The 24,900-nt window shown below is 45.3% G+C and overlaps 1 protein-coding gene across 6 annotated transcripts in view; it reads right to left on the bottom strand.

Moving 5' to 3' along the window:
- Positions 1 to 24,900, bottom strand: part of ARHGAP26 (Rho GTPase activating protein 26) — a 473,317-nt gene that overhangs the window by 329,166 nt on the left and 119,251 nt on the right. For all 6 annotated transcript variants that reach the window (XM_024994422.2, XM_024994425.2, NM_001205522.1 and 3 more), the window contains exons 2-5: positions 16,440 to 16,535; positions 14,760 to 14,821; positions 10,104 to 10,175; positions 4,718 to 4,819 (exon numbers count right to left, since the gene is read on the bottom strand). In XM_024994422.2, coding sequence (XP_024850190.1) covers positions 4,718 to 4,819; positions 10,104 to 10,175; positions 14,760 to 14,821; positions 16,440 to 16,535 — 332 coding nt within the window. The remainder of the gene's footprint in view (positions 1 to 4,717; positions 4,820 to 10,103; positions 10,176 to 14,759; positions 14,822 to 16,439; positions 16,536 to 24,900) is intronic.

Genomic DNA, 24,900 nt, shown 5'->3' with positions numbered 1-24,900 from the left:
CAAGAAGCTGTGCTGAGAATCACCTCAACCACCACTACAAAGCTCTTACACTTTCAACAGTGTGGCGGAAGTCAATCCACTCTTTCCAAACAGATAATTACACTGAAAGTACATTTCAATGACATAAGAAAAATATGATTTTTTAAAAACAAAAATGGATATCCTGCTAATAGGTAACAAAACACTCTTTTCTTTAGAAATAAAGGTGTCAGGTGTCATTCGACAACATACTTTACAAAGACAAAGCTCCCAAAGGAGTATTTCTTTCAGCGTTCCTTTGTCAAGATTCCTGCAGGGCAAACCTGGGACAGACCTTTCACTTCATTAGGTATTGCTAACATATGGTATTGCTAACCTTGTATCTTAAGGACTTGGCAAATTGTTCATTCATTCATTGGGGTGCACAGCTTAATGAGGAAAAGAGATAAATAACCATGTAAATTATAAAAAAAATTACAAACTCTGGAAAAGGACGAGGTGCTATGAAACAATCCAAAAGATCCATTCAAGGCTTCTGCTAGTGACTTCCCCCCAGGGCAACTTCCATATTAATACAGAGAAGGTCCCCGCTCCCTAAGTTTAAGTGCTGCACAAATCAACATTAGGGCTAAGCCTGTGGGCGTTTCCTAAGTCTCCAAGCAGGAGAGTTGATGTCTGAGCACTGACCGAGCTTTACTTGGAGGACAGAGTTCAAAAAGTGCCGTACTAACCCCCTCTCCAGGGTGGCCAGCAAGTGTCTGCACACTTCCGCCTGGGCTCCTGTCAGCTAAGGCCTGTAAGTCCCCGCAGCTCTTGATTTCTCGTAGTGCAAATCCAACAGCTTTACACCTAGGGACACAGCTACTTCCCCTGACTTCCCTCACAACCTGAATACATCCTCCCTGCTTGAGCTTGCCAAGTGAGACTACAGCAGAAAAAAGGGCCCTTCTGAAAAGCTGCAAGTTAGGCCAAGCTGGAGGAGCCAGGAGGAAAATCCTCTGAGAAGAGTAGAGCCCAGCATCAGTGAGAGCTCCAGGAGAGTGACCGCTTGGGTGGGAATCGCAGTTTCATCATTTTCTAGCCGGTGGGACCTGCTACAGCCACTTGTCCTCTCTGGGTCTCTTCCCCGCACCTGGAGACTGGGGGTGGCAAGATTTCTATCTTAGAAGCCAGCTTCTGAGCCCCTGAAGACACTGACATTTTAAAGTCATCCACTAGATGGCAGCATCGCTTCACATCACTACCCTGTTATTTCTGCCACCAGAGACAGGGGATGGGCTAGAATTTACAAGTATTCACGTCAGGCCTACAAGCAAGGAACAATTCTGGATCATCAAAGGAAATAGATTTCATTATATGTGTAGCAAGATTAATAAGATTTTTAAAGTTGATTTTTTAATAAATGGGAGGAAAATCATCACTAAATAGCTGGAAGATGTTGAGCAAATCACTTGACCTCTGCAAGGACCTCAGTTCCTGCAAATGGAATTCTAAGAGGTTTAACCAGAGGATCACCAAGGTCCCTCCTGCTCCCCGCTTCCATTAGCTTGACACTCACATTAAATAACAATGGCTGGCAGGCAGCCCAGCAACATCCTTCCCTTCCAAGATTGAGAGACAAGAGCTTACTGGGTTAAGGGAAAGGTCTCCAGAGTCAGGAGCCTGGGTTCAAATATTTGCTGACTAGCAATGGGCAGGCTATTTAACATCTTTGAGCATCAGCTGCCTCCTATGTAAGACAGAGGGAATCCATCTGTACCTCATAGGGTGGTTGTGAGAAGTTGAGCAGATTCCATGTGAAGTGCTGGTACATAAATATGTATTCAGTAAACACTCACCACTATTATTGTTGCTGTTGATAGTAAAAATATTATCATCATTATTATTATGAGATTTTTATTCAATTTAACTCAGCTAAGGTATAGAAAGCAGTGCTTGAGAAGAGACCAGGACTTTCAACAAAGACCTACAGCCCAATCCTTGCCTTCAAAGTACTTAGGAAGTGTGAATGGGTAAAAGACAAGGACTGTAACAACAACAAAAAAAAAACCATAATGCAAAAATATCCACTAAGATAGATACTGGCAAAGTCAGAACTTCAGATAGAATGCTTGCCCTCCTCACCACTACAGTTAGTGACTAATCCCCAGTGTGATAGCATTCGGGGGTGGCGCCTGTGGGAAGTAATTATGAGCTTAGAGTCTTGAGCATAGAATCCTTTTTCTAAGGTCTTCATTAAATTGCTACAATGTTGCTTCTGTTCTATTTTTTGTTTTTTAGGCCAGGAGGCATGTGGGATCTTAGCTCCCCAACCAGGGATCAAACCCACACCTCCTGTATTGGAAAGTGAAAGTGAAAGTGAAGTCGCTCAGTCATGTCCGACTCTTAGCGATCCCATGGACTGCAGCCCACCAGGCTCCTCCATCCATGGGATTCTCCAGGCAAAAGTACTGGAGTGGGGTGCCATTGCCTTCTCCACCTGCATTGGAAAGTGAAGTCTTAACTACTGGACCGCCAGGGAAGTCCCTTTGCAGAGTTTCTATACAGGTTGCCAAGGAGGCTCACCCACCCTACCCTTTTTGCCTTGTGAGGACACAGAAGACAGCCATCTATGAACCAGCAAGCAGGCCTCACCAGACACCAAATCTGCCACCACCCGGATCCTGGACTTCCCAATATCCAGAACTGAGAGAAACAAATTTATCTTGTTTATAAGCCACCCAGTCTATGGCATTCCATCACAGCAGCCAAAACATAAGGCACCAGGAAGAATGCCCTCTAATGTAACAGGGGAGGGGGAGGAACAGGCCAGTTATGGGGATAATACTTTACATTTGTGTAGCAGCTGTGATTTACTATCTCATATATGAAGTAAGCAGGACAGGTGATTTATGAGTATTTTACAAAGGAACTAGAGCTCAGAGAGACCAGGTACTTTCCCAGGTCACACAGTCAACCATGTGGTAGAGCAAGCTTGAAAAGAAGGTATCTCTGTCAGTCCAGTGTTCTGGTCCCCATACTGCTATCTCAGTTCAGTTCAGTCACTCAGTCATGTCCAACTCTTTGCGACCCATGGACTGCAGCACACTAGGCTTCCCTTTACCTCAACAACTCCCGGAGCTTACTCAAACTCATGTCCATCGAGTCAGTAATGCCATCCAACCATCTCCTCCTCTGTCATCCCCTTCTCCTCCTGCCTTCAATCTTTCCCAGCATCAGGGTCTTTTCCAATGAGTTAGTTCTTTGCCATCAGGTGGCTGAAGTGTCGGAGCTTCAGCTATCTCAGGAGGAGATGCTATTGGCATGGCCCTAAAAGAAAATGTGGGGCTTGTCCCAGACCAACTCATCAGGATCCAAGCATGGCGAGAACAGATGGGAGGAGAAGCAGTCTCACTCTGGGAATGTCATACATGTGCATCTCCCAATACCAGAAGGTGCTAGAACAACTATTTACTCACTCATTCACTCACTCACTTCAAAGCAAAGAGTTCTGAGCACACTACTTCCTAACTGGGATATGAAACAAATCCCAGTAGGGAGGGGAGTGGCCTCTACCATCTCCTGACTAATCCTGATCTTTCAGCCTTTGACCCCATCACCCTCATGTGAACAGAAGTACTGGAACGGAATTTGCTCTAAAAGAAAGGAAACTGAAGAATGCAGGCTAGCTCAGGAGCCACGGGAGGCGGGAATCTCTTTTAGCACACACCTGAGACAGTTCAAGAAAATTTTTAAGAGTTAAGTAAGAGGATATTCATGTAGCCAAGCACGGAGTTACACTAGCAAACTGCCCTGTCTCTCCAAAACATATACCCCCTCACCACGCAAATCTCCATGAACTAAATAAAAATGGTCACAGCTCCAAGGTCACAACACCGACTTTTCTTTCCAAGTTGCTGCTGCTGCTAAGTCACGTCAGTCGTGTCCGACTCTGTGTGACCCCATAGACGGCAGCCCACTAGGCTCCTCTGTCCCTGGGATTCTCCAGGCAAGAACACTAGAGTGGGTTGCCATTTCCTTCTCCAATGCATGAAAGTGAAAAGTGAAAGTGAAGTTGTTCAGTCGTGTCCAACTCTTAGCGACCCCATGGACTGTAGCCTACGAGGCTCCTCCATCCATGGGATTTCCCAGGCAAGAGTACTGGAGTGGGCTGCCATTATGCAAAAACAAACAAACAGGGGCAGATCAAAGAATTTACTTTTCTGAAACAAGGTAACCTCTGCACAAAATATATGAGAGACAATAAAATACTGCTTAAAAAAAAAAAAAAAAGACTAATGTCAAGTAGTGGTTGGATTTTTTTTTTTTTTTTTCCATTTCACATTAAGGAAGGATGACCAAAGAAAGGGTTTCAGATACTAACATTACAAATCAGTGATGTAAGGAGAAAGTCAAAAGGCAAGGTAAGGGCATACAGAATCAAAGTCAAGGGTGAGAGAAACAGGAAAACAGATCTCAGTTTGAAAGGAGGAAGCACAGTCTAGTGATTAGGGTGATCTTGACCAGCTGCATGTTCCTTGCCATGGGCAGGATGGACAGCACACAGTGTGAACTGCAGCTTGAGAAGGGACAAAGGCCATGTGGGCAGCAAGCATGGAAGGAGGCATCAGAAGGAAGCTCCTGGCTTCTGAGGTCCCTTGCAACCCTAGGATGTTCCCGCAAAGAGTAACCAGCACATATCCATAGTACCATGGAAACATTAAAACACTTTATTCAGGACACTAGTAAAGTCTCTTACCTCCTGAAGCTGAGACTCTTTCTTCTTGGAAGACAAATTCAAGTGTTTTTCTAAGATGCCACAATACTTCTCTGTCTCCTTGTCATACTTCTTTTTGGCCTCCTGGCAAAAAAAAAAAAGAGGAAAAGAGAAAGAAAAAAGAAAAATAAGATGTTCCAGGAATGAAAGCAACCCGGGTCAGACTCCTTCTGTTCATCTTCACGGGTTCATCATTCCCTTAGACCCAGAAATGTGGCAGACCACCCAGATCCTACTCTTCCAATAATGCCCATGAAACCAAACAACCACACATCAATATACTGACCGTTTTGGGGGTCTACCATAGAGGAGCCACTACAATACCACAAACGAGGCAATGCCAGTATTTCACAGTGGCAGAGTCAGGACTCCGCCTTCTAAAAGCTTCAGTTGTAAGATAGAAATCTCTAGTTTATAACTCACAAGGATGTTCAAAGCCAAAGGAAGAAGAAAAGTTATCTGTAAAGCTAATCCCTGAACAGGAAGGTCTACATACACCTTAAAGGGGACAAGTCTGAACTAATGGTAGATCAAGCGTTAACCATGTTCAAAAAGCACTGTTTAATTTGGAGACCTAAACATCCTTGATGCAATAATAACACATAGGGATCTTCAAGGTAAGGAATAATTCAAAACAAAGAAGATGTTATCTTTCCAGATGTGTTCACTGCAGCAGCATTTATAATAACAAAAAAAAGCAACAGTAACATTGCTGCCTAAGAATAGAATTTGGGATAATTAAAATATGAGGCACTCAATAAACATAACTTAGAAGGCTAGCTAGTCATATGGAGGGATGCTCACAATGTAATGAAAAGTAGTGACAGCATGATACAAACTTGTTGCATCCTACAAAGAATGTGTCTACCTGCACACAAACATTAGGTGGGAAGATACTTCAGTGAAAATACTTGAGATAGGAAATGGGATAATGAGTCATGTTTTCCTCCATTAGGGAGATGTCTATTATCCTATATGGTTGCTTTCAAAATAAAAAATATATATGTAAACATTGTATTACAAGTAATAATCCCTGCTCTCCCAAAGTCACTGAGTTTCTATTCCCTATTTTACAGATAAGAAAACTTAGATACAGGAGGTTAACTTCTGTAAAAAGTTCCAGAGAGTGACAGAGCTGGAGTCTGAGCCCAAAACAAGCTGCTTCTAAGCCCACACCTGGACTTACTGTCATAGGTGGTTTCTCTTCCCTCCACATTTCAGTGGGGATGGCTGGCCAGGGGGCTGGAGGAAGCTCCACCATGGCCTGATAAACAGGATCAAATGCACTAACTGGGTGCATCACTCCTGCTTTTGACTTTTGGGGATTCCACAGGAGATACTTTTCTGCAACTCCAAGGCTGAAAAGAGGAGAAAAAAATCTGTGGCCAGATAAGGAAGCTGAAACCCCTCTTCATTTAATGATGATGTAATGTCCAAACACTCTGTGTAAGGATCCTTCAGGCACTGGAAATATAAGGCAGAAACAGCCCCACCCTCATGGTGGGGGTGTTCAAGCAGAAGGAGAAACACAGTTAACCAGGAAACAAACAGCATTATTTCAGACTGCCGCAGGTCCGTGAGGAAACAGGGTGCAGTCCCAGAGATTCTTGCAGACAGTGTTCTGGGGAGGCCTCCCTGGGGAGGGGAAGTGTGATCAAAGATCTGCTCCTAGTGAGCAGGAGGGGACTGACAAATGCAGATGGCAGAACACCCAGAGCCTAAGCGTGACGGAGACACCAAGAAACCATCACCTGAAGCGCTGACAAGCACCCGTGGCATCAGAACACCATTTATCTGGTCAACACCAAGACTCTAAGCCTCACAAAATGGGCAGAATCATCATTTACCCATTTGAGCTGGCATGTATCCATTTCTACAAATCTGAATTTTGTTTGAAAGTCTTACATACATGAAAAAACATGTAGAAGCAAGTGGAGACAAAGCCAGAGGACACATTAATCCTTCAAACAAGGAAAGGTACAGGCAAGACACTTGACTCAATGCTTTTCCTTCACAGAAATCTAGTGACTTGGAGCTGCGGTTCCAACTCTACTTAATACTCACACCACCCTTTCACCAGCCTTGTCAGCAACCCCCAAAAGGGAACCCTGTGCCAGCACAGTCCAGCTGACCAGAGGTGAGAAGAGGCCTGGGAACATGAGTCATTGACATTCTGTGACTTTCTGGCAACTTGAGCCTCCACATTCCATGCTCAAGAGGACAGCCAGAGCTTAAGGGAACAGGAAGCAGTTCCTGTCCTGAGAAAACAGCAACAAGATCTCTGGGGGCATAACTCCACTTAGATTGAGATAATGTTCTTTAGACAGGAAGGTAGTAAGACTCAGCCACTCAGGTACCAAGGCGATATTCACTGACTTCCAGAGGGTACACAGTAGTTGGCAAAATGGATCCAAGACAGAGTTAGGGTTCTGGTAATGATTCCTAACTCCCTACAAACCACTGTCCCTCCAGGACTCAATTCCCTGATCTATAAATTCAGGATGACTAGACCAGATAATGCCTCCAGTTTTCCCTTTCAGCTCAGAGACTAACAAAAAAAGCCTTAAGAACACCCACCCCATAGTAGGACTGTCAGGACTAAATGAGATAAGCCATGTCCAGTGCTTGGCAGAGCACCTGGAAACTGCTCGATAGAATTCCGTGCTGCTGATGGTGGTGGCAGCCAGGGTAGCGGCAGTGATGATGAGGTCCGGCACCTAAACCTACCTCCTTCTATCAAAACACCACTCGCTTTCCACATCCCACATCCCAGGAAGGAAACCCTTCACAGCACCCACCACAATGTGCGAGATCATATGCTTATTTACACCATTCTGTACCGGGCCTTTCTCCCTGCATGCCACAGGCAAGGCAACTACATCTGCATTCATTCTCCACCAAACAGGAATGTGGAACACAGTGCCAGGCATGCAGCAGGCTTTCATTGTATCTTATGAATGAACTGTGTATATGCAACAGAACAGCTAATACCAAATGACCTTATGACAGCATTCTGAGCACTTCATAGGGGTTCACTGATTTCTTCCTCATAATAACTCTGTAAGGTGAGCACTATCATGATCCCCATTTCTCAGTTTAGGAAAAAGAAGGTCAGTAACCACCCCATGTTTATATGTGAACAGCACAAATGGGATTTGGACTCAAGCAGCCCCACTCTGAAGCCCCCTCTCTTACATCTATTGTAGCTTCACTAGAGAACACAGCTTTGGCTGTAAGAAAAATCATCTCCCCCAAACTCAGGTATCTAAAAGTAAGGCCAGGGCTAAGCCAAGCCCATAGGATCTTCCCTACCCCAAAGCAGCCATATCAGCACAAGATTGCTCCTCATTCATAGCCTTCACTCCCTGCCACCACCCCTAGCACTCTAACTTCTGCTTCTTCAAGTAGCAACAGGTTGTTATAGCAACTGAACTGGCACCAGAGTAGGGAGGAGGATGGGTAATTTTAGCATCACACGGGCAGAGTTTGGAAACTTCCACTTGGCCACTACAGAGAACTTGCTGGCTCTGAGGTATTCCTGAATTTGCTCCCTCAGTGGCCTAGTAGAGGGATTGTTGTTTCTTTGTGTTCTTGCAAATGTACATAATTCTGTGATATACAGGTACAGTGTGGAGGTGGGGATGAGGAACAGGTATATTGAAAAAAAAAAAAGAAAAAACAAAGGGGGAGGTATGGGAAATCATCCCCAGTGTCATCACCTTGTTCTTTGACAAGAATGAGAGAGAAGAATGTGTGTGAGGAGAAACATGTTTTGGTGAGTGGCTCTTTGCTATAAATTTTTTAATTCTTGTGTTTCTCACCATCTATAGCTCTCTGAAAAGTACCTGCTCCTGTCATGACCATCACTGACATCAGCCCAAAAGGAGTGTGCTCAGACTTCCCCTCCTCCTCCATGGTAACCATGGTAATCCCCAAAGCTGAGCCGAGGGAAGAGGCCCGAGTGAGAGGCGTCTGTGCTTGGGAGTTGAAGTGACTACTGGAAAGATGACTCAATACATGGGTCTGCTCTGCCTCTGCCTCAAAGCTCTTTAGGACCCTCCAGAGCCGCTTCCATATTGGCAGGACTGGGAGGCACAGGCCCCAAGGCCACAAAAGAGAAGGTGCTCGTGGGATCTGCACCAGTGAGAACTCAGGGAGGGGCACTGGGCATTTTCCCATCTGTCCCTGGGCCTGTTCAAAGGCCTGGACAAAATCTTAGCAGAATAAGACTTCCTTTAAATTACACATTCCTTAACATATGATGATACAATACCAATGAGCTCCAATTTCTTCATAAATGAAAACTGTAAAATTGGATGAGAAGTGCTGGAAAACTGGAAGAAAAATCTTGGCCGTGGTCCCTCCTTCAAACTAGGGTCATCCATCCCTCTGAATAACGGTGACTGACAAGAATGTCTCTTTCACGCCCTAATCATATTCATTTTCAGAAAGCAGAGGCATTTAGTTGGGGGTGGGAGAGACCACCCCTAGTTACACTTCGGTTCTGTTTTTCCTACCTACAAGCAGGCACCTCTCAAGGCCATTTCACAACTGAGTAAAATCCAGTCTCAACAAGAGGGTGACATTGCCCAAGATCCCCTGCAGGTGGCGCAAGGGGCTGCAAGGCAAAAGGCTCAGTTCATTTAAAAAAAAAAACAAACTGGAAGAAAACCTTGAAAATTCTTTTGCTTTCATTGATTCCAATGAAAACATCTTGCCCATAGGTGGGCTCTAACACTCTACTGAAGGTCAACCTGGCTGGGGCTGTCTAGTGATTTATCACAGGGCGGGAAACCCGGGAGAATCCACCTTTAAAAAAATGAGTAACAGGTTAGAATCCGCCAAGTTTCAGCGACAGTCTTTCCAGGTCAGGGGTAACAAATGCTGACCTCTGGGTTGAAGCAGTCCCACTTTTTGACTTGCACAGCATGCAATATATATTTTTTAATTATGTGCCACCAATTTTTTAAAGCTGGGAAGATTCGCATAAAACTTTGACTTTTCAGTTTCTCTTGAAAAAATGTAAAGATCTAACAACAAAGGGCTCAATTTCACGCACAGCAAAAGTGGGCTAATAAGAGGGTCCTCACATCCACAGGGGCCTATTTGCAACCCCTGTCCTAGGCCTCAGTCCTGACCTCTGCAAGCAATACAATTCCATGGTGTCCAAACACACAGGTTAACTACTCACGCAAAGGAGGCACAGCTTCCACCTCTGGATGATTTATGAACTAGCACAACACAATTAGATACCAGAACACCGCAACGACTGATCTGGGGTTGACCTTTCAGTCTTATTTCAGACACTAGGTGTTGTATTTTCCAGCCCTCCTGTCCCGAAATCCAAGAAGGCCTGCAAAATTCTCACCTTGGCAGCCCCAATCTGCTCCTTTCGAAACTTCTCCAAGGGAGTGATGAGCACTTCACTGGCGTTCTCAATCTGGAGAGGAAAAGCAGAGGTGTGGGGGAGGGGGGACATAGAAGCAGGATCAGTAAAGAAGCAGGGCAGTTCCGGCACAAAAAACTCCCCCACACCTCGGTATAAAATCTGAGTTAGCACGGTGCCTGTGTCACCTCTTTATAACACTTGAACCAACAGCACGCCAAATCAAAATTTAGTCATCGGTTCAAAATACGGTATTCTTCCTATGCATGAGTAAGACAGATTCTTTAAAAATAAAAATGAGAACCTTTAAAAACGTAAGCAACCACACTGAAGGCAGAGCGGAACTGGTGACAGAGTAGGGTCTAAATTTCAAGCTTCAGCTGACATCTTCTTGCAAATGCTCATTCAGCCAAGTTATATTTAAGTAGATATATTCAACCCTAAATCTAAGTTAACCCTCCCTCCAAAAAAAAAAAAAAAACCCACCTTTGGTGACATAAAAACCATCCAAGACTGATTCTATGTAGCCCTCCCTACCAGTTCTGGACTGGGATCAAGACACTCGGGCCTCCTGGCTGCCTTTCAACTTAATCTCCCTGTGCTCACCCCCTCAGGTCCCGCCCTCCAACCACAGAGTCACCTGAAAGTGAAAGTCGCTCAGTCATATCCGACTCTTTGCGACTCTGTGGACTGTACAGTCCATGGAGTTCTCCAGGCCAGAATACTGGAGTGGGTAGCCTTTCCCTTCTCCAGGAGATCGTCCCAACCCAGGGACTGAAACCAGGTGTCTCACATTGCAGATTCTTTACCAGCTGAGCCACAAGGGAAGCCCAAGAATACTGGCGTGCGTAGACGATCCCTTCTCCAGTGGATCTTCCCAACCCAGGAACAGAACTGGGGTCTCCTGCATTACAGGCAGATTGTTTACCAACTGAGCTATCAGGGAAGCCTTGTCACCTGATTGCACCTCAAATGGACCAAACCTTCCCCACTTCCTAAACTCTGCATTTGGTTGTTCTTTTAGACGTTCTGTTTCCAAATTCTTGTGCGGACAACTCATTACTTCTTGCAATTCAGTTTTCAGCTTAAATATCACCTCTTTAGGGAGGCTTTCTCTACTGCCAAAGTAATCCAAAGAAACTTCCCACCACCTCCCCAAGCATTTTCTTCAGAAGATGTAGACTAGCTGAAGCTCTCTGTTTCACCATTACAATATACGCACATACACGCCACTGTCTTATAAATGCTCACTTGTCCACCATCATGCCACTCACAGAAGACTGCTGAAACAAAGGAACACTCAAACCTTTTCAACAATTAAATAAATGAATGAACTAGTTCTTGGTTGGCTGCCAACTGTGTGACCACGGGCAAAACATTTAACCTCTCTGGGCTCTAATTTCCTCATCTGCAAAATAAGTGGGGTGAATTGTTCCAGCTCTAAGATTCTATGGTCTTTTCTAAGGCAGCACGACATTTTACAATCTCTCCTTTAAGTCATTCACTGCTCACTCGTCACTCAACTAATTATTTCAGGAATCTCATCACAACAAAGCATTATTTTTCTAAATCACATGCCTATCCATTGCAATGAAACTAACGGAGTAAATGCCAGAAGCCATAGATGGAGACAGCAAAGAACTAACCACACAATGTGAAGGGGAGAAGGTGGCAGGTCTCCAAATTCATTGCCGTTTGCCTTTTTCTCACTTTTGAGAGCATTTCTGTTATAATATTTTAACTCTAGAGTGTTTCAATACTGTTTAACTTGCTTGATTTATACTGTCATTTGGCTCACTTATTTCATCTTTTCCACAAATCAAGTATAAGTTTCAAACTCACAATCGTGCTCAGAGCCCCTAAGCCAGTGGTTCTCAATGTTAACTGAAAGCTAGGCTCACCTGAGGAATTTTTAAAATTCCCAGTCTCCAGGCCACGCTCCAGACCAATAAATCAGAAACTCTGTACCTCATTCCACGCATCAGTATCTTTTAAACTCCCCAAGTTGTTCCAATGGGCCTCCATGGGGGAGAATCCAGCCCTCACTAGATGCTAAATATACAAAAGCCCTAATTTCCCACCTGGGAATCAGGATACCCAAGTCCTTGTCCCAGTGCCTGCTACTGCATGCTACCAGTCTTCAGGACACCTCACTTTTTTATCTGTCAAATAAGGGGCTGTACACAGTAAGGAATAAGGTCCATATGGATCTAAGATTCTATGACTATATAATTTCCACTCAGTTCTAAGCACTAAGCTAATATGGGAACACAGTAGCCCCTTCTTCACCCTTCAACAACTCATACTTCCAATGGGACTCAAATAGATGCAGTGACTACCAAGACACTCCACATGCAAATCAGAGGCAGGAACTGGACATTCAGAAAATACAAAGGATGGCCAGGAAGACTTCCCAAGGAAGGTACAGCTTTACCAGGCTAAGCTGAACTGAACACAAAGTTGTCACAAGGGGAGGAGGTTAAGGAAGGGGCTTGCGACGGCCAGATACTCGTATGCAGACAGCAGAAACTCGACTCACTGACATTAATAAGAAAATTGCAGAGGCAAGCTGAAAAGTATAATCCAGTCATTATTCCCTTAGCCCAGACCATAGCAATCTGCAGAGTATTCATCAGGATTTGCTTGCCACACCCCCCACCCCCAAATAACAACTCCGCCAAGAACCAGACTCAAAAGAATCACTTCCCTTTCTGAGGCACTAGCACGTGCACAAACACACAAGCTTTGCTGTGCTTCCACCCACCACCCTCCTGACTCTGGTTCAAGAACCCAGCAGGGAGCAATCAAGGCAAACAGTGTCTCTCTCCACAGAGCAGAAAGTGACAGACTTCTGCTCTGGTTGAAGTTTTAAAGAAACACCTGCTTCTTTGATATCACTCACACTTGGGTTTGAATCCAGACTGTGCCACTTATTAACTGGGTGATTTTGGTCATATTACTTTACAGATGTAAATCTCAGTATCTTCATCTGGACAATGGGGATGATAAAGGTTCCACTTCACAGAGTCATCATGAGAGTTAAAATAGAAAATGCATGCCTACATAATGTCTTTGTAGAGCTTGTGAACTGAATTGCATCCCCTCCAAAATTAACACACTGAAGCCCTAACCCCTATTAAATTAAACAAGGAGGCCATTAGACTGAGGTGGCTCTAATACCTTAGCAGCCTACATATGCAAACTAAAACCCAAGGCTTTAAGTCCCTCAAGGTTAAGAAACTGAAATCTAAGAAAATGAAACTAATCACAAACAACTAGACTTTTCCAAATAAGGAAACCACTTAAGCTATAGCCAATCAAATAATTTCCTTCCTTTGCTTCCACATCTGCTATATAAAAGTCTCTGCCCTGTGTCCTGTTGATGGGGTGCTCCTAACCATTTATGGGTTGGTTCTGCCCAATTTGAACCAATTTTTGTTCAAATAAACTTAAAAATTTAACAAGCCTCAGTTTACCAACACTCACAATGTGGTAGTACTGATTTTGAGAGATGGAGCCTTTGGAGATAATTAGGTCATGAGGATAGACTCCTCGTTATGGGATTAATGACCTTGTTAGAAGAGGCAGGAGAGCGGCTCCGACCTTTCTCTGCACTGTGAGGAAACAGCAAGGAGGCGGCGGTCTGCAAGCCAGGAAGAGGGCCCTCGCCAGGAACCAAATCAGCCAGCAACTTAATCTTGGACTACCAGTCTCCACAACTGTGAAAAATAAATGCTTGTTGTTTAAGCTACTCAGTCTATGGAAATTTGTTACGGCAACCTGAGCAGACTAAGACAGTACCTAGTCCTGAAACCACTGACTGTTAGTATGGGAAGAGAAATAAATGCTCATGGATGACTCTCCTCTGTGACACTGCGGCCTAGAGATAAGCCCACCTGGGGACGAATCCAGCATGCAGCTTCATTCCTAATATCTTAGGAATAAGAGGGAGGCCCAAAAGAGCTTCTTGTGAATGCAAAAATCCCTCATCTGTGAATGCTGAACGACATCAGAATAAATCCTCATACAAAAGATATCTCTTAGAAACCTGGAGATCAGGGTTTGATTCCTGAATTTGCATACTGCCTCTCTTTGAAAAGCTTCTTATAGTTCCTATCATTTACTAAGTACCCATTGACTGGGTGCCTACCAACATGACAGGCACTGTGTTAAGTGCCTTATAATTAACAAAAGAGAGCTCTTGGATGAATTTAGTAAGGTGAGGAGAAGGAGAGCAGGGCAGGGCACTTTCATTCTCATCCTGCCAATAAGGGATCTGAGTTAAATTCAAAAGATTTATTTCATCTAAAAGTTAAGTAATTCAAAAGATCCACCCTAAGTCATATACTTTATATACATATATGTGTGTGTGTGTGTGTGTACACACACATATACACACACACACCTTATAGTGAATCTTTAGGAGGGTAACTATGTGTTTCTAAGTTACGCATGGTAAACCTTTAATATTTACAAAAGGCTTCAAAACCCAGCAAGGATGAGAAGATGAGGTTTGCTCATGAGCCTAGAGCACTCCAGTGGCAGAGCCTGGACTCAACCCCGTTCTTCTGGTAACAAACCCTGTGCTCCCTCAATGATCACACTGTCCATGACCAAGGGCAACCCAGCCATACTCACCATTCGTATCCGTTCATCTTCAAGATTCCTGAGGACAGTGGCAAACTCCTGTAAAGACCTTGCTGGAAAAGAGAAAGGGGTTGTGAGGTGGAAGTAGAGTGAAAGGCTCTTGGAAACCCTTCCAGATACAGCTATTATGTTATGGACTAAAATCCCTTGGCATGTGTAGAGGCCTAAAGACAACTCTTCCCAAGGCTCCCCTTGTCTTTTCATCACTAACCATTAAGGATGACCCCAAAATGCAGGATAATCCACTGGGAACTCAAGCTGGGGAAGGGTTTCCTTCAAGGAAAAGGCCTGCCTGTTCCTGAGAGTACCCAGGACTGATGGGATGCTAGCCAGCTCCCAGGCTGATGGGGTAGAGTTCTTCTCAGGAGTTCAAGGATTTCCTGCCCAGGATTCAACCTCTGCAACCTTTGTTGTGGGGCTGCGTCAGAACCCAACCTTTTCTTTGCACCAGAGTTAAACAAACAACGCCGCTGGCATTGGAAGCCACCTCTCTGCCTTGGGTTCCTCCTCTCTGAATCCTCAAGCCCCTTATTATTGCAACACAGTTGGCAGCGTAGCAGTCAGACGTAGACAGTCTCTTTCACTGAAATTATTCCAAACGCAACAAGCATTGCACACAATAGCCCTAAGGATACTGGAGACATTCATGTATTGTTGGGAAAAGCATTCATATATTCAGGCATTACAACAATGATATGTTTTCACTGCTCGCAGCTATCTCCCAATTCCCTCTGCTCATCCCCAGATTCTGATGCTCTGTAAGCCAACAGGGACTCCATAAGCATTTGGTGACTTAATTCAATGTAACTCGCTCAACTCCTGCTCACTTAATGGATTCAACCAATACACCCAATGGAAGAATAAGGTGTAGAGACTAGGATCTGGCAAAGACAGGTGTCTTGACATTGCAAATCCTCTGTGCTCAGTGGTGCCCACAGAAGATGGACAGGAGATGGTGAAGAGAGGCACAGTGCAGTGAGGGAATAAATGGGAACCTCCGCTCTCAGTCTATTTGCTAAGGAAAATGCAAGGGGTAGGTGTTGGGGTGGGGGGGGGCGGGTCGGGGGGGCAGTGAATGATGCAGACACCCAGCTTCTCTCCACATCCAAAGGCAAGGACAGCTACACAGCCCCAGCCAACTGCTGCCAGGGCAGAATGAAAGGTCGGCTTCACAGGCTCCCCAATTTTTAAAGAAGCTGAAAAACTGGAACTTGACACGAATTCAATTTATACGGTAATTCGGTTTTTAAAAATGAGTGTCCAAGAAAACATGTCTGCATTAGGACCTCTGACCTAGCTCTTCTCCCATCTCCCCATGTTCTGCTTTTGCTCTAATCCTAAGGTACCACATTTGGAATTAGGGGAAGAATGTCATGAAGCCAGCCAGAAGCAGCATGCTAGTGGAGGGTGGAGACAGGAGCCCCACCACAAACCTTCCCATGCCCTCCTACAGGCCAGAGGCAGAGAGGCAATCCCAGGACTCCGAGGAAAAGCCCAGGAGAGCCCGAGGGCCCCTGATACTCACTTCACTCTGCTGGCTCTGCTCTTAATATTGACTTCTTAATTTATAACACTTACATACTCTCTGTTCCAGGGGAAAGACCCAGTGAGGACGATGAAAGTGTCGTGAACAGTGCACTTTTTACATTCTTACATGTGGTTGTGACTTACCTATACACATTTCATCATCTGTTTCTGCGTCTCCTATGCACTGAAATTTAAATTCATTTAAGGAATCTGCAAACTTCCGCTTCGCTGAAGACAAATCTAGCAAAAACAACAAAAAAAAGAAAGTAAAAAATGTGAATTACTGAGATAAATCTGCTTTCATATTTACTGCACTTTTCAGTCCTTGTAGTACAAAAAGCAGCTAAATCTGTTCCTGAGTCCATCTCAGAGCACAAAATAACGTCAATTCAAAACAGTAAATAACTGTTTATAACATGAAATAGCTGATTTGCTTCACAAGTCAGTACTTCTGCTACATTTGCTTTAACAAGTCTGGCCCTCTCTCTCTTAATTCCTCAAGCTACACAGCAAGTCCTGTCATCTCCACTTGATACAGGTGGGAATCCACTTGCCTAAAAATGTCAGGGTCAGAGCCCACATTAGGATCTGTTCAGCCCTGCTCTATCACTGACCCTCCACATGGTCAGTGAAGCTGCCCTCATGTCAGACTCAACAATACGCACCCCAGTCTAACACACACGACAAATAGGCATTAGGTGGGAGCTGGCAGAAAGGGCTTGGAACTGCACAGGAGCACCCGAACCTCCTCTTCTGACTCAAGGACACGCAAGGCCTGAGTTCTCAGAACCCTCTGGGCTCCCCTCAGAGGAGAGCAGCCGCCAGCCTGTCAAAGCTCTGCCTGAACCAGATAGTTCCCTGGGTGACCTCGTTCCACCACTGCCAGGAGAACAAAGCCCTGGCAATGTTCTGAGCTGGGGTAAAAAACGCACCCCACACATGGTATCGATAAAGAAAGCTCTCAGAGGCCCTTGTCAAATTTTAAAAACAAGCTTTCATTTAAGACAGTAATAAAAACCAATGACCCTTCCGGAACCCTCAGCTTCTGTTAAGGGTATAAACCACCGAGGTACCTTTAAGTGGCCTGACGGACAAGGCTGCTCGGCACAAATGTGCTTAACTTAATTCCATGTGCAGCCTTCCTGCAGATTAGGCTAATCATTCAAATTACCCTCGGACATGTTTCCCTCATTGAAGGGGAAATGGCATTATGTTCAAATTCCCAGAGGAGGGAAATATGAGGCATAACTGGCAGTGAGGTCTGGCTTTCATAAGGTACTAGGGGGAGTCAGGGGCGAGGGAGGGTTCTAGCTTCACAGATCAACACAGCCTTCTGGAATAAAAGCATCCATGATACTCAGCACTTCTTTTTTAGTTCCTAAATTTGTCCCTTGAGGTTAAGGGTCATGCTTTTTTCCATCTACTGGCTTGGTTTGTTTCCTCTCCATGTACTGGGCACTGTACCCTGCTCAGTACGTGCTAAATAATGTGTGTGTGGCAGGGGTGGGGAGAGCTATATACAAATTCAACCCCCAGTGGTGAGCTCGCCAAATCCAGTGTTCACCCCAAGCAATGGAGCCAGGTGGGCTGTCCTGCTATTCTTGGGTCTGAGGCTCAGACCACTGCATGGTTTCCAGGGGCTCCTGCTCAGGGCTGCCCTCCCAACCTCAGCTCATATGACACGGGTCCCAAGCTACCTATGCCTTGTGCAAGGCCCACTACTCATCACCAGAAGAAGAAGGCATGGAGCAGAGGAGAACACAGGAGCCAACGGCCAGCAGTCTCTGATTCAGTCACTTTAATGGAATGGTTCTTGGCCAAAAGTATAAAGATTCTGGCAGAGAAATCTCTCAGGGCATCTCTTAAGATTGGCCAACCCAGGCTGAGAATATCCCCAAGAACACACATCACTCCCTGGCAAGTCAAGAAAGAAACAGATGCATCTGAAAGAACACTGTGGGGAGGACAGGGGTGCCAACAGTCAGGCAGGAAGAAAATGAGGAAGAATAATGTTTCTAAGTAGAAGACAAAGCTCTTCATGCAGTGCACGGAATGTGGGCAGGTGGTACTCAGTCTAGGCTTTGCCAGAATGTTTCTCTGATCAGGATTCACAGATAAAGGCCTGAGCAAAGAATAAGAACAGGACTGCTTCTCTATCCACTCAGCAACCCTCCTGTGCCTCTCCAACAGGGCAAGTGAGACTCAAGCTGGACCCTCTTCTCAACAAGGTAGAAGAAAGGTGAAAAGTCAGCCAGGCTTGGGAAAGCTCCCAAACAGGCACCTGAAAAGCCCTGCTGCCAATGAAGATTGAGCAGTGGCTAATGATGCACAATGGGGCCTTCGTGGGGCCTTCCTCGGGAGGCCCATGGAACCAGAAACAAGCCTGTAAGGTTACAATCAGAGTGTGACCCGACTTCTCTGTGTGGTGACACACAGCACACCCCACCACAGCACACCCCGCGAAGTGCTGTGGGCCCCACGAAGCTGATAAAGAGGCTGGTCCCCTGGATGGGAGATTAGGTAATGAGTCCTGGTATGGAGTCAGTACTGGGCTGTGGGCCAGGAAGGACAGCTGGGTAGAGTGAGAAGCCCAGTCATCGGAATCTGAAAAGAAACTCACCACGGGCTTGAATGACACGTGCCTGAGAGAGAACTCTCCGTGTAAAGGTACAGTGAACACTGCTGTTTCCCGGTTCAGCATCTACTCCCAGCCTTTGGAACAGCATTTCCAGCTCAACTACGAGAACCTCTCTTCTCCACTGGCATTACATGGGGTCCTGGTTCTACACACTGGTCAACCCCTTCCCCAGCCCCTGGCCCTCACCTCAACCTCTGCCGCTCCTGGATTCACGTTTTAGCTCCATCACTGACCGGCTATGTAACTAACCCTGGGTTAGTCATAACGTCTCTAACATCTCACCTAATGTAAGTCATCATCCTCTGGGTGAGGAGACCCACCTAAGCTGTAGGGCTGCCAGGAGACCCACTGAGACACACAGGGTAAGCGCTCTGTAGGCTGTCAGCTTCTGTTCTAGGCAGGGCTGGGCTAGCCTTCCTTAATACATTAGTCCTCCCGAAACAGGACCCAGGAAGGGAAGCACAATTACCTGTACTGAGAGAGGGAGATGTGAAGGGACTGACCAAAGCGCACACGACCTCTAAGACGCGGATCTGCAACTCTACCAAGCCCTCTGAACTGAGGCCCCTGGGGCACAGTGCACTGGTCCACCCCATTAAGATCAACTCCTCTCTGTTACCTGGGACAATGCAGAGAACATCAAAAAGAGAACACCCGAAAGCCACTGCTTCTTGGCTACTGCCACCCAGACAGGGTGCTGGCCTCTTGTATAGGCGATCACGCTGGACATGCAGCTGCACAGACACTTCTTTCTGCTGCCTTCGTTCTGATGCGTGCAGGAATCTCACACACGCATTTCAGTACAAGGAGAGAAGGCAGGGAGGCTGGTGTTGGCGCTGGGTGCATGCCAAGCTTCGTGGCACCCTGCTCATATAACCCCACTGTTTCATGTTCAGGCAGCGCGAGACACAGCAAGGAGCCAAGCAGAGGCAATAATATTTACTTTTCAGAAACATCTGTTGCTAGAAAGGCAGAACGCTGGCCAGAGCAGAGGGAAGGCGTGACTGGCAGCCTCTGGGGAGGACAAGGATCTGCTTTACAGAGTAAGTAGGCTCTGCCGCTGAGTGAGGAGACCAGGCAGCGAAGGGACGAGGAAGCAGCTGGAAGTCGGGGCCCTGACAGGCTGCTCCGAAAGCTGCTGCTCACTAGCGAACCAAAGGAAACTGCCCTTCTCTTCCTGGAGATGCCACAGCAGATACTAACTCCCCAGAGATTAAGAGAGCAAGCCAAGTATAATCCTTTCTTTCACTGAAACAGGTAGGTATATCCTAACTTCTTAAGTTAGTTTATATAAGTTTTACCAGTAATAGCACAAGACAAGCCATTTCCTTTTGCTCCTGGGGTAAAACAACACATATGAGCACATGAACACACAGGCTTACACACGTGTACATAATGAAGAACTCAAGTAACCTCACAGTATGTTTATTATCGGTGCATCTGATCTCCAAAGTTAGCAAGACTGGATATAACTATGCTTAAAATGCTCTGCTACTCTGTCACTGTCCCTGGACCTAGAAACTGGTCCCAACGGCCGAGGGAAGCACTTGCCACAGGATTAACCTCTCGGCTGCTTACAAGTGCTGTTCTCGTGTGTACAACACCACCAAAGTCCCCAGGCCTGGTTAATCTCTCCCTTCTCTGAAAGCCAATTATACTTACTCTCTGCACCCCATCATACTGCATTTAAAATGATTCATGAGTGATTCTGAATTATAATGCACAATGAGTGTGTAGGACAGGGCTGGACAAGGTGGCCCTCAAAACCTGTTGCATCGATCTGCTTGGCCAAAGAAACACAAGTTGGTTTGTGTAGAATGTCAGATTCTTTAGATAAGAGGACCGACATTGAGAGCCGAGAGGAGGACATGAGCCCCAGAGAGGTTGCAGCTTTCCCTCAGAAGCATCACTCTCAGGTAAAGCTCAACACTTTCAAAACGAAATCCTCTCTTCTCTCCTACCGGCTCCCCAAAGAGCCAACCACAGGCCCCTTCCTGTGTCCCTACTTAGACAAAGGGCGCCACCATTCAGCATGCCACACAGGTCAGAGACAGACACCCGCGTGGTATCTTTGGCAGCAATTGCTGTCCTCAAGTCTGTCCATTTGGCTTCCTGCGCATTTGAGTTCTGCACACTCCTGCATCAACACCAGCAACCTGTAAACCAAAACCCCCATTGCCTGGATAACTGAAACTGCCCCTTCCTCGTCTCCCAACTTTGTCCCTCCAATGGCTCTCCACCCAACCATGCCAGCTCCAGCAGTGAACCCTGCAATGGCTTCCCAGAGCTCTAAGGACACAGACCAAAGCACCCCCCCCCGCCCCCGACCCCCACCCCCACGCCCACACACCAAGGCCTAAAAGGTTCTACAGGATCTGGGCTGCCACCTTATCTGCTTAGGGTCTCCCAGAATGGTAAGTTTCCTAAGATTGATGACTGTGTTCCTTCATGTTCACCACTGCATCCTGAGAACCTAGCACAGTGACTGGTTGAGAGAGGGTGTCACTGAAAGAACAAAGGGAGAGAAGAAACGGGCCACTCCATAGATCATCACACTCATCAAAGGTGATATTCCCAATTTTATGCTTGATGAGTGAAGGAAAAAAAAAAAGATTAGGTACATTAGGTGAAACTTTCCAACTATGCAAGTCTGGTCAGAGCTTACCACGTAAGAATGTGGTTACTATTAACATATAGCCACTTGCCCTGACACTGTCCATTAAGGAAGATTCCCACAGAACTGAAGAAAGAGATGCCAGCAAGCACATAAAACAAAACCTTCTCTATACCAAGTGACCAGGAAAATGAGCTACAAACATGGTCACTGTTGGTCACAGCCAGGTGTCCCTTTTCAGCCCCAGCACATCCCCACGCCTGGAGCTAACACAGGTGAAAGCAGAATTCCCAGTGACTCTTCTCTTTTCCCATATGTGGACAAGCTGAGAACACATTCTACCAAAAACTGTGCTTGGAGAGAGGCATTTCCCCAAGTCACACGTGGCATTTTAAACTGAGTTCTATTGCTTAATTTGTAAGAAAAGCAAGTGACGTCTCCTTGTTCAAGGCCATTCTACAGCCTGAACTCTGTATTATGACATAGGCAAAAGGAAACAGACCATGTTCAAATACACTTGACTAATTTCTGTGATGTGCAGTCTTGCCTATAGCTTCTGGGTGGCAAGCGACTATGTCAGGGGAGCTGTGCCAAGACTCACAGAGAAACAACAGGGCCAATCTTCATCCTGTCCCACTGATGAAGACACCGCGAGAGGAGGGAAGTGTCCAGTGGATGCTCAGTCAGCAAATGGAGAGAGGGGCCCTATCCTCCGTGGGGGAGGAACTGTCCTAATACATTCCAAGAACCTCTCTTGGTCTCATCCATTCAAGCCTAAGACATGGAGGGGAAGGGTTGGAGGGCTGAAGTCACCACCAGTGTCCTGCATTCTCTCAAACATGGCTGAGAAGACTCGGAAAACCTCTCACCTCTCCAGATGATGATATGCCCACCACCCACATCAGTCACAACACAGCTCACAATCTGCATTCTGAGTACACATCTGCATGTTTTCCTAAGGCCATTGTCCCTAAAACTGTATATCTTAAATGAGGCCATAGCCAGCACTGACTCTGGAGAATTTATTTTTCCAACCAGAGCACTAAAGCTAATGAAATTTTCAGGGTTGATTTTTAAAATGAAATCAAAAAGAACAAAGAAAGGTGTGTCAACCTTTTCCAGATGAGGTTTCTAATTCCATCTACATGAAAAGATCATTCAAGGAAAATGCGGAAGATCCAAATTCACCTTTATGTAAATCAAAACAACTTTAAATATATTATTTATTGGATACTTTACTATGTAACATGTACCTACTAAGCAATTTAAATCATTTCATCCCTACAACCATTGTACTGAACATGTGTTATTACTCCCATTTTCAAATGGGTAAACAGATTCAGAGGGGTTAAATAACCTGTCACAACCACATAGTTAATAACTGGTAGTCTAAGAACCTGGTTCCTCTGATGCCCAAATTCTTAACTATTATACTATAATGCCTAATTTACTCAAATATTTGAGAATCCAATAGCAATGTACTCAAAGAAATAAAAAGATGGCATGTATCTATTCCATATCCTTGAGAATACAATTTAGAAGGGTCTACTCAGTGCTATGGTACAGAATCCACCTGCCACCACAGGAGGCACAAGAGACATGGGTTTGATTTCTGTGTCAGGAAGATCCCATGGAGAAGGAAATGGCAACAAGCTCCAGTATTCTTGCCTGGAAAATTCCATGGACACAGGAGCCTGACAGGCTATAGTCCATGGGGTCACAAAGAGTCAGACACAACTGAGAGACTGAGCATGCATACATGCACTTAATGTATACAAATTTATACATTAAAGCAGTGCATGCTAAGGCAAAAAAATAGCCACAGAAGTGTAAAAGGGATATTATTTAAGCTGGGGCCATGGGAGGAGGCTCCCCAGGGGGGAAAAAAAGAAGTGGCATTTGAAGTGTACTTTAAAAGTTTAGTACTATCTGAATATCTAGAGATGGGAAGAGGTGCACGGCAGGGGAGAGAGACATACAAAGGTATTCTAGAAGTAGGAAGGGGAAGCAAAGAGAGACAAAAGCAGAGGACCTACCCAGAAATAGCAGGGAGCTCAGCTTGAAGGATATAAGACTAGGAAGAGAGCTTTGAATCAAACTCTGCAAGAAACGAATGCCAAGCTAAGGAATTTGAACTTCATCCCCAAGAAAATGGAAACCAGATTTTTATACAGAAGAGAGACTAGATCAACTTAAACACTGTTTAAGCCTTTCACTGAGAGGCTAGCCCAGAACTTAGTTTGGGAACTTCTACTCTGACGTTCCATCCCATTTCACTCAAGAACAAGCAACCACAGTCAAGAGGCTTTCTCCCTGTGGTATAACACCTCTCAAACTGGACACTGGTGCACAGGCCACCCAGTCTGGAGACAACAAGACCGTGAGGAATTCAAAGAAACTCTGCTCCTTACTAAAACCTCCAAGTTCAGGTCCAAATATGAGGGGTCAGTAGCATCATCATTCCATATACATAATAACAGCTGACTCTTGAACAAGATGGGGCTTCTTTGATAACTCAGTTGGTAAAGAATCCACCTGCAATGCAGGAGACCCGGGTTCAATTCCTGGGCCAGGAAGATCTGCTAGAGAAGGGACAGGCTATCCACACCAGTATTCTTGGGCTTCCCTTGTGGCTCAGCTGGTAAAGAATCTGCCTGTAATGTGGGAGACCTGGGTTCAATCCCTGGGTTGGGAAGATCCCCTGGAGAAGGGAAAGGGTACCCACTCTAGTATTCTGGCCTGGAGAATACCATGGACTGTATAGTCCATGGCGTCGCAAAGAGTCCGACACGACTGAGCGACTTTCGCTTTCGCTTGAACAAGATGGGGGTTAAAAACATACAACTTACAGTTGTCCCTTCATATTCACAGTCCTCCCTTCATATTCACATTTCTTCCACATCTGCAGATTTCAAGCAACCACAGATCATGTAGTAGTAGTATTTGCAATTGAAAAATATCCACATACAAGTGGATCCACATGGTCTAAGGGCCAACTGTATATACAAATGATTCATACAAAGACATCTGTATTTCCCAAGTGCTAATTAGCTTTACCTCATAAAAATATTGAGAGTTTAAGTGATGGGAAATTAAGGACTAACTGAATGACAGTGCATATCACATAGCAGGTGCTCAATGAACATTTGCTAATCAATTATCATTATGTTAAGTGATTCAGCATCAGATCTACAATGTGCAAAAATTAATAAAAATAAGTGAACTCTAATTAAAATAAAGTCGGAAGGCCAGAAGGGCAAGCTCTCATGCCCTACAAAGTTAGCAAAGCTCAAGAAGAAAAAGACTTCCTCTTCTTGCCTGGCGAAAGCTTAGCCAACGAGAGACTGTCACAA

The sequence above is a fragment of the Bos taurus genome, chromosome 7, assembly GCF_002263795.3.
Source record: "Bos taurus isolate L1 Dominette 01449 registration number 42190680 breed Hereford chromosome 7, ARS-UCD2.0, whole genome shotgun sequence".
Classification (NCBI taxonomy): Eukaryota; Metazoa; Chordata; class Mammalia; order Artiodactyla; family Bovidae; genus Bos; species Bos taurus.
Note: the sequence above shows the minus strand (reverse complement) of the source record. Positions and strands in the feature narration are given on the sequence as shown.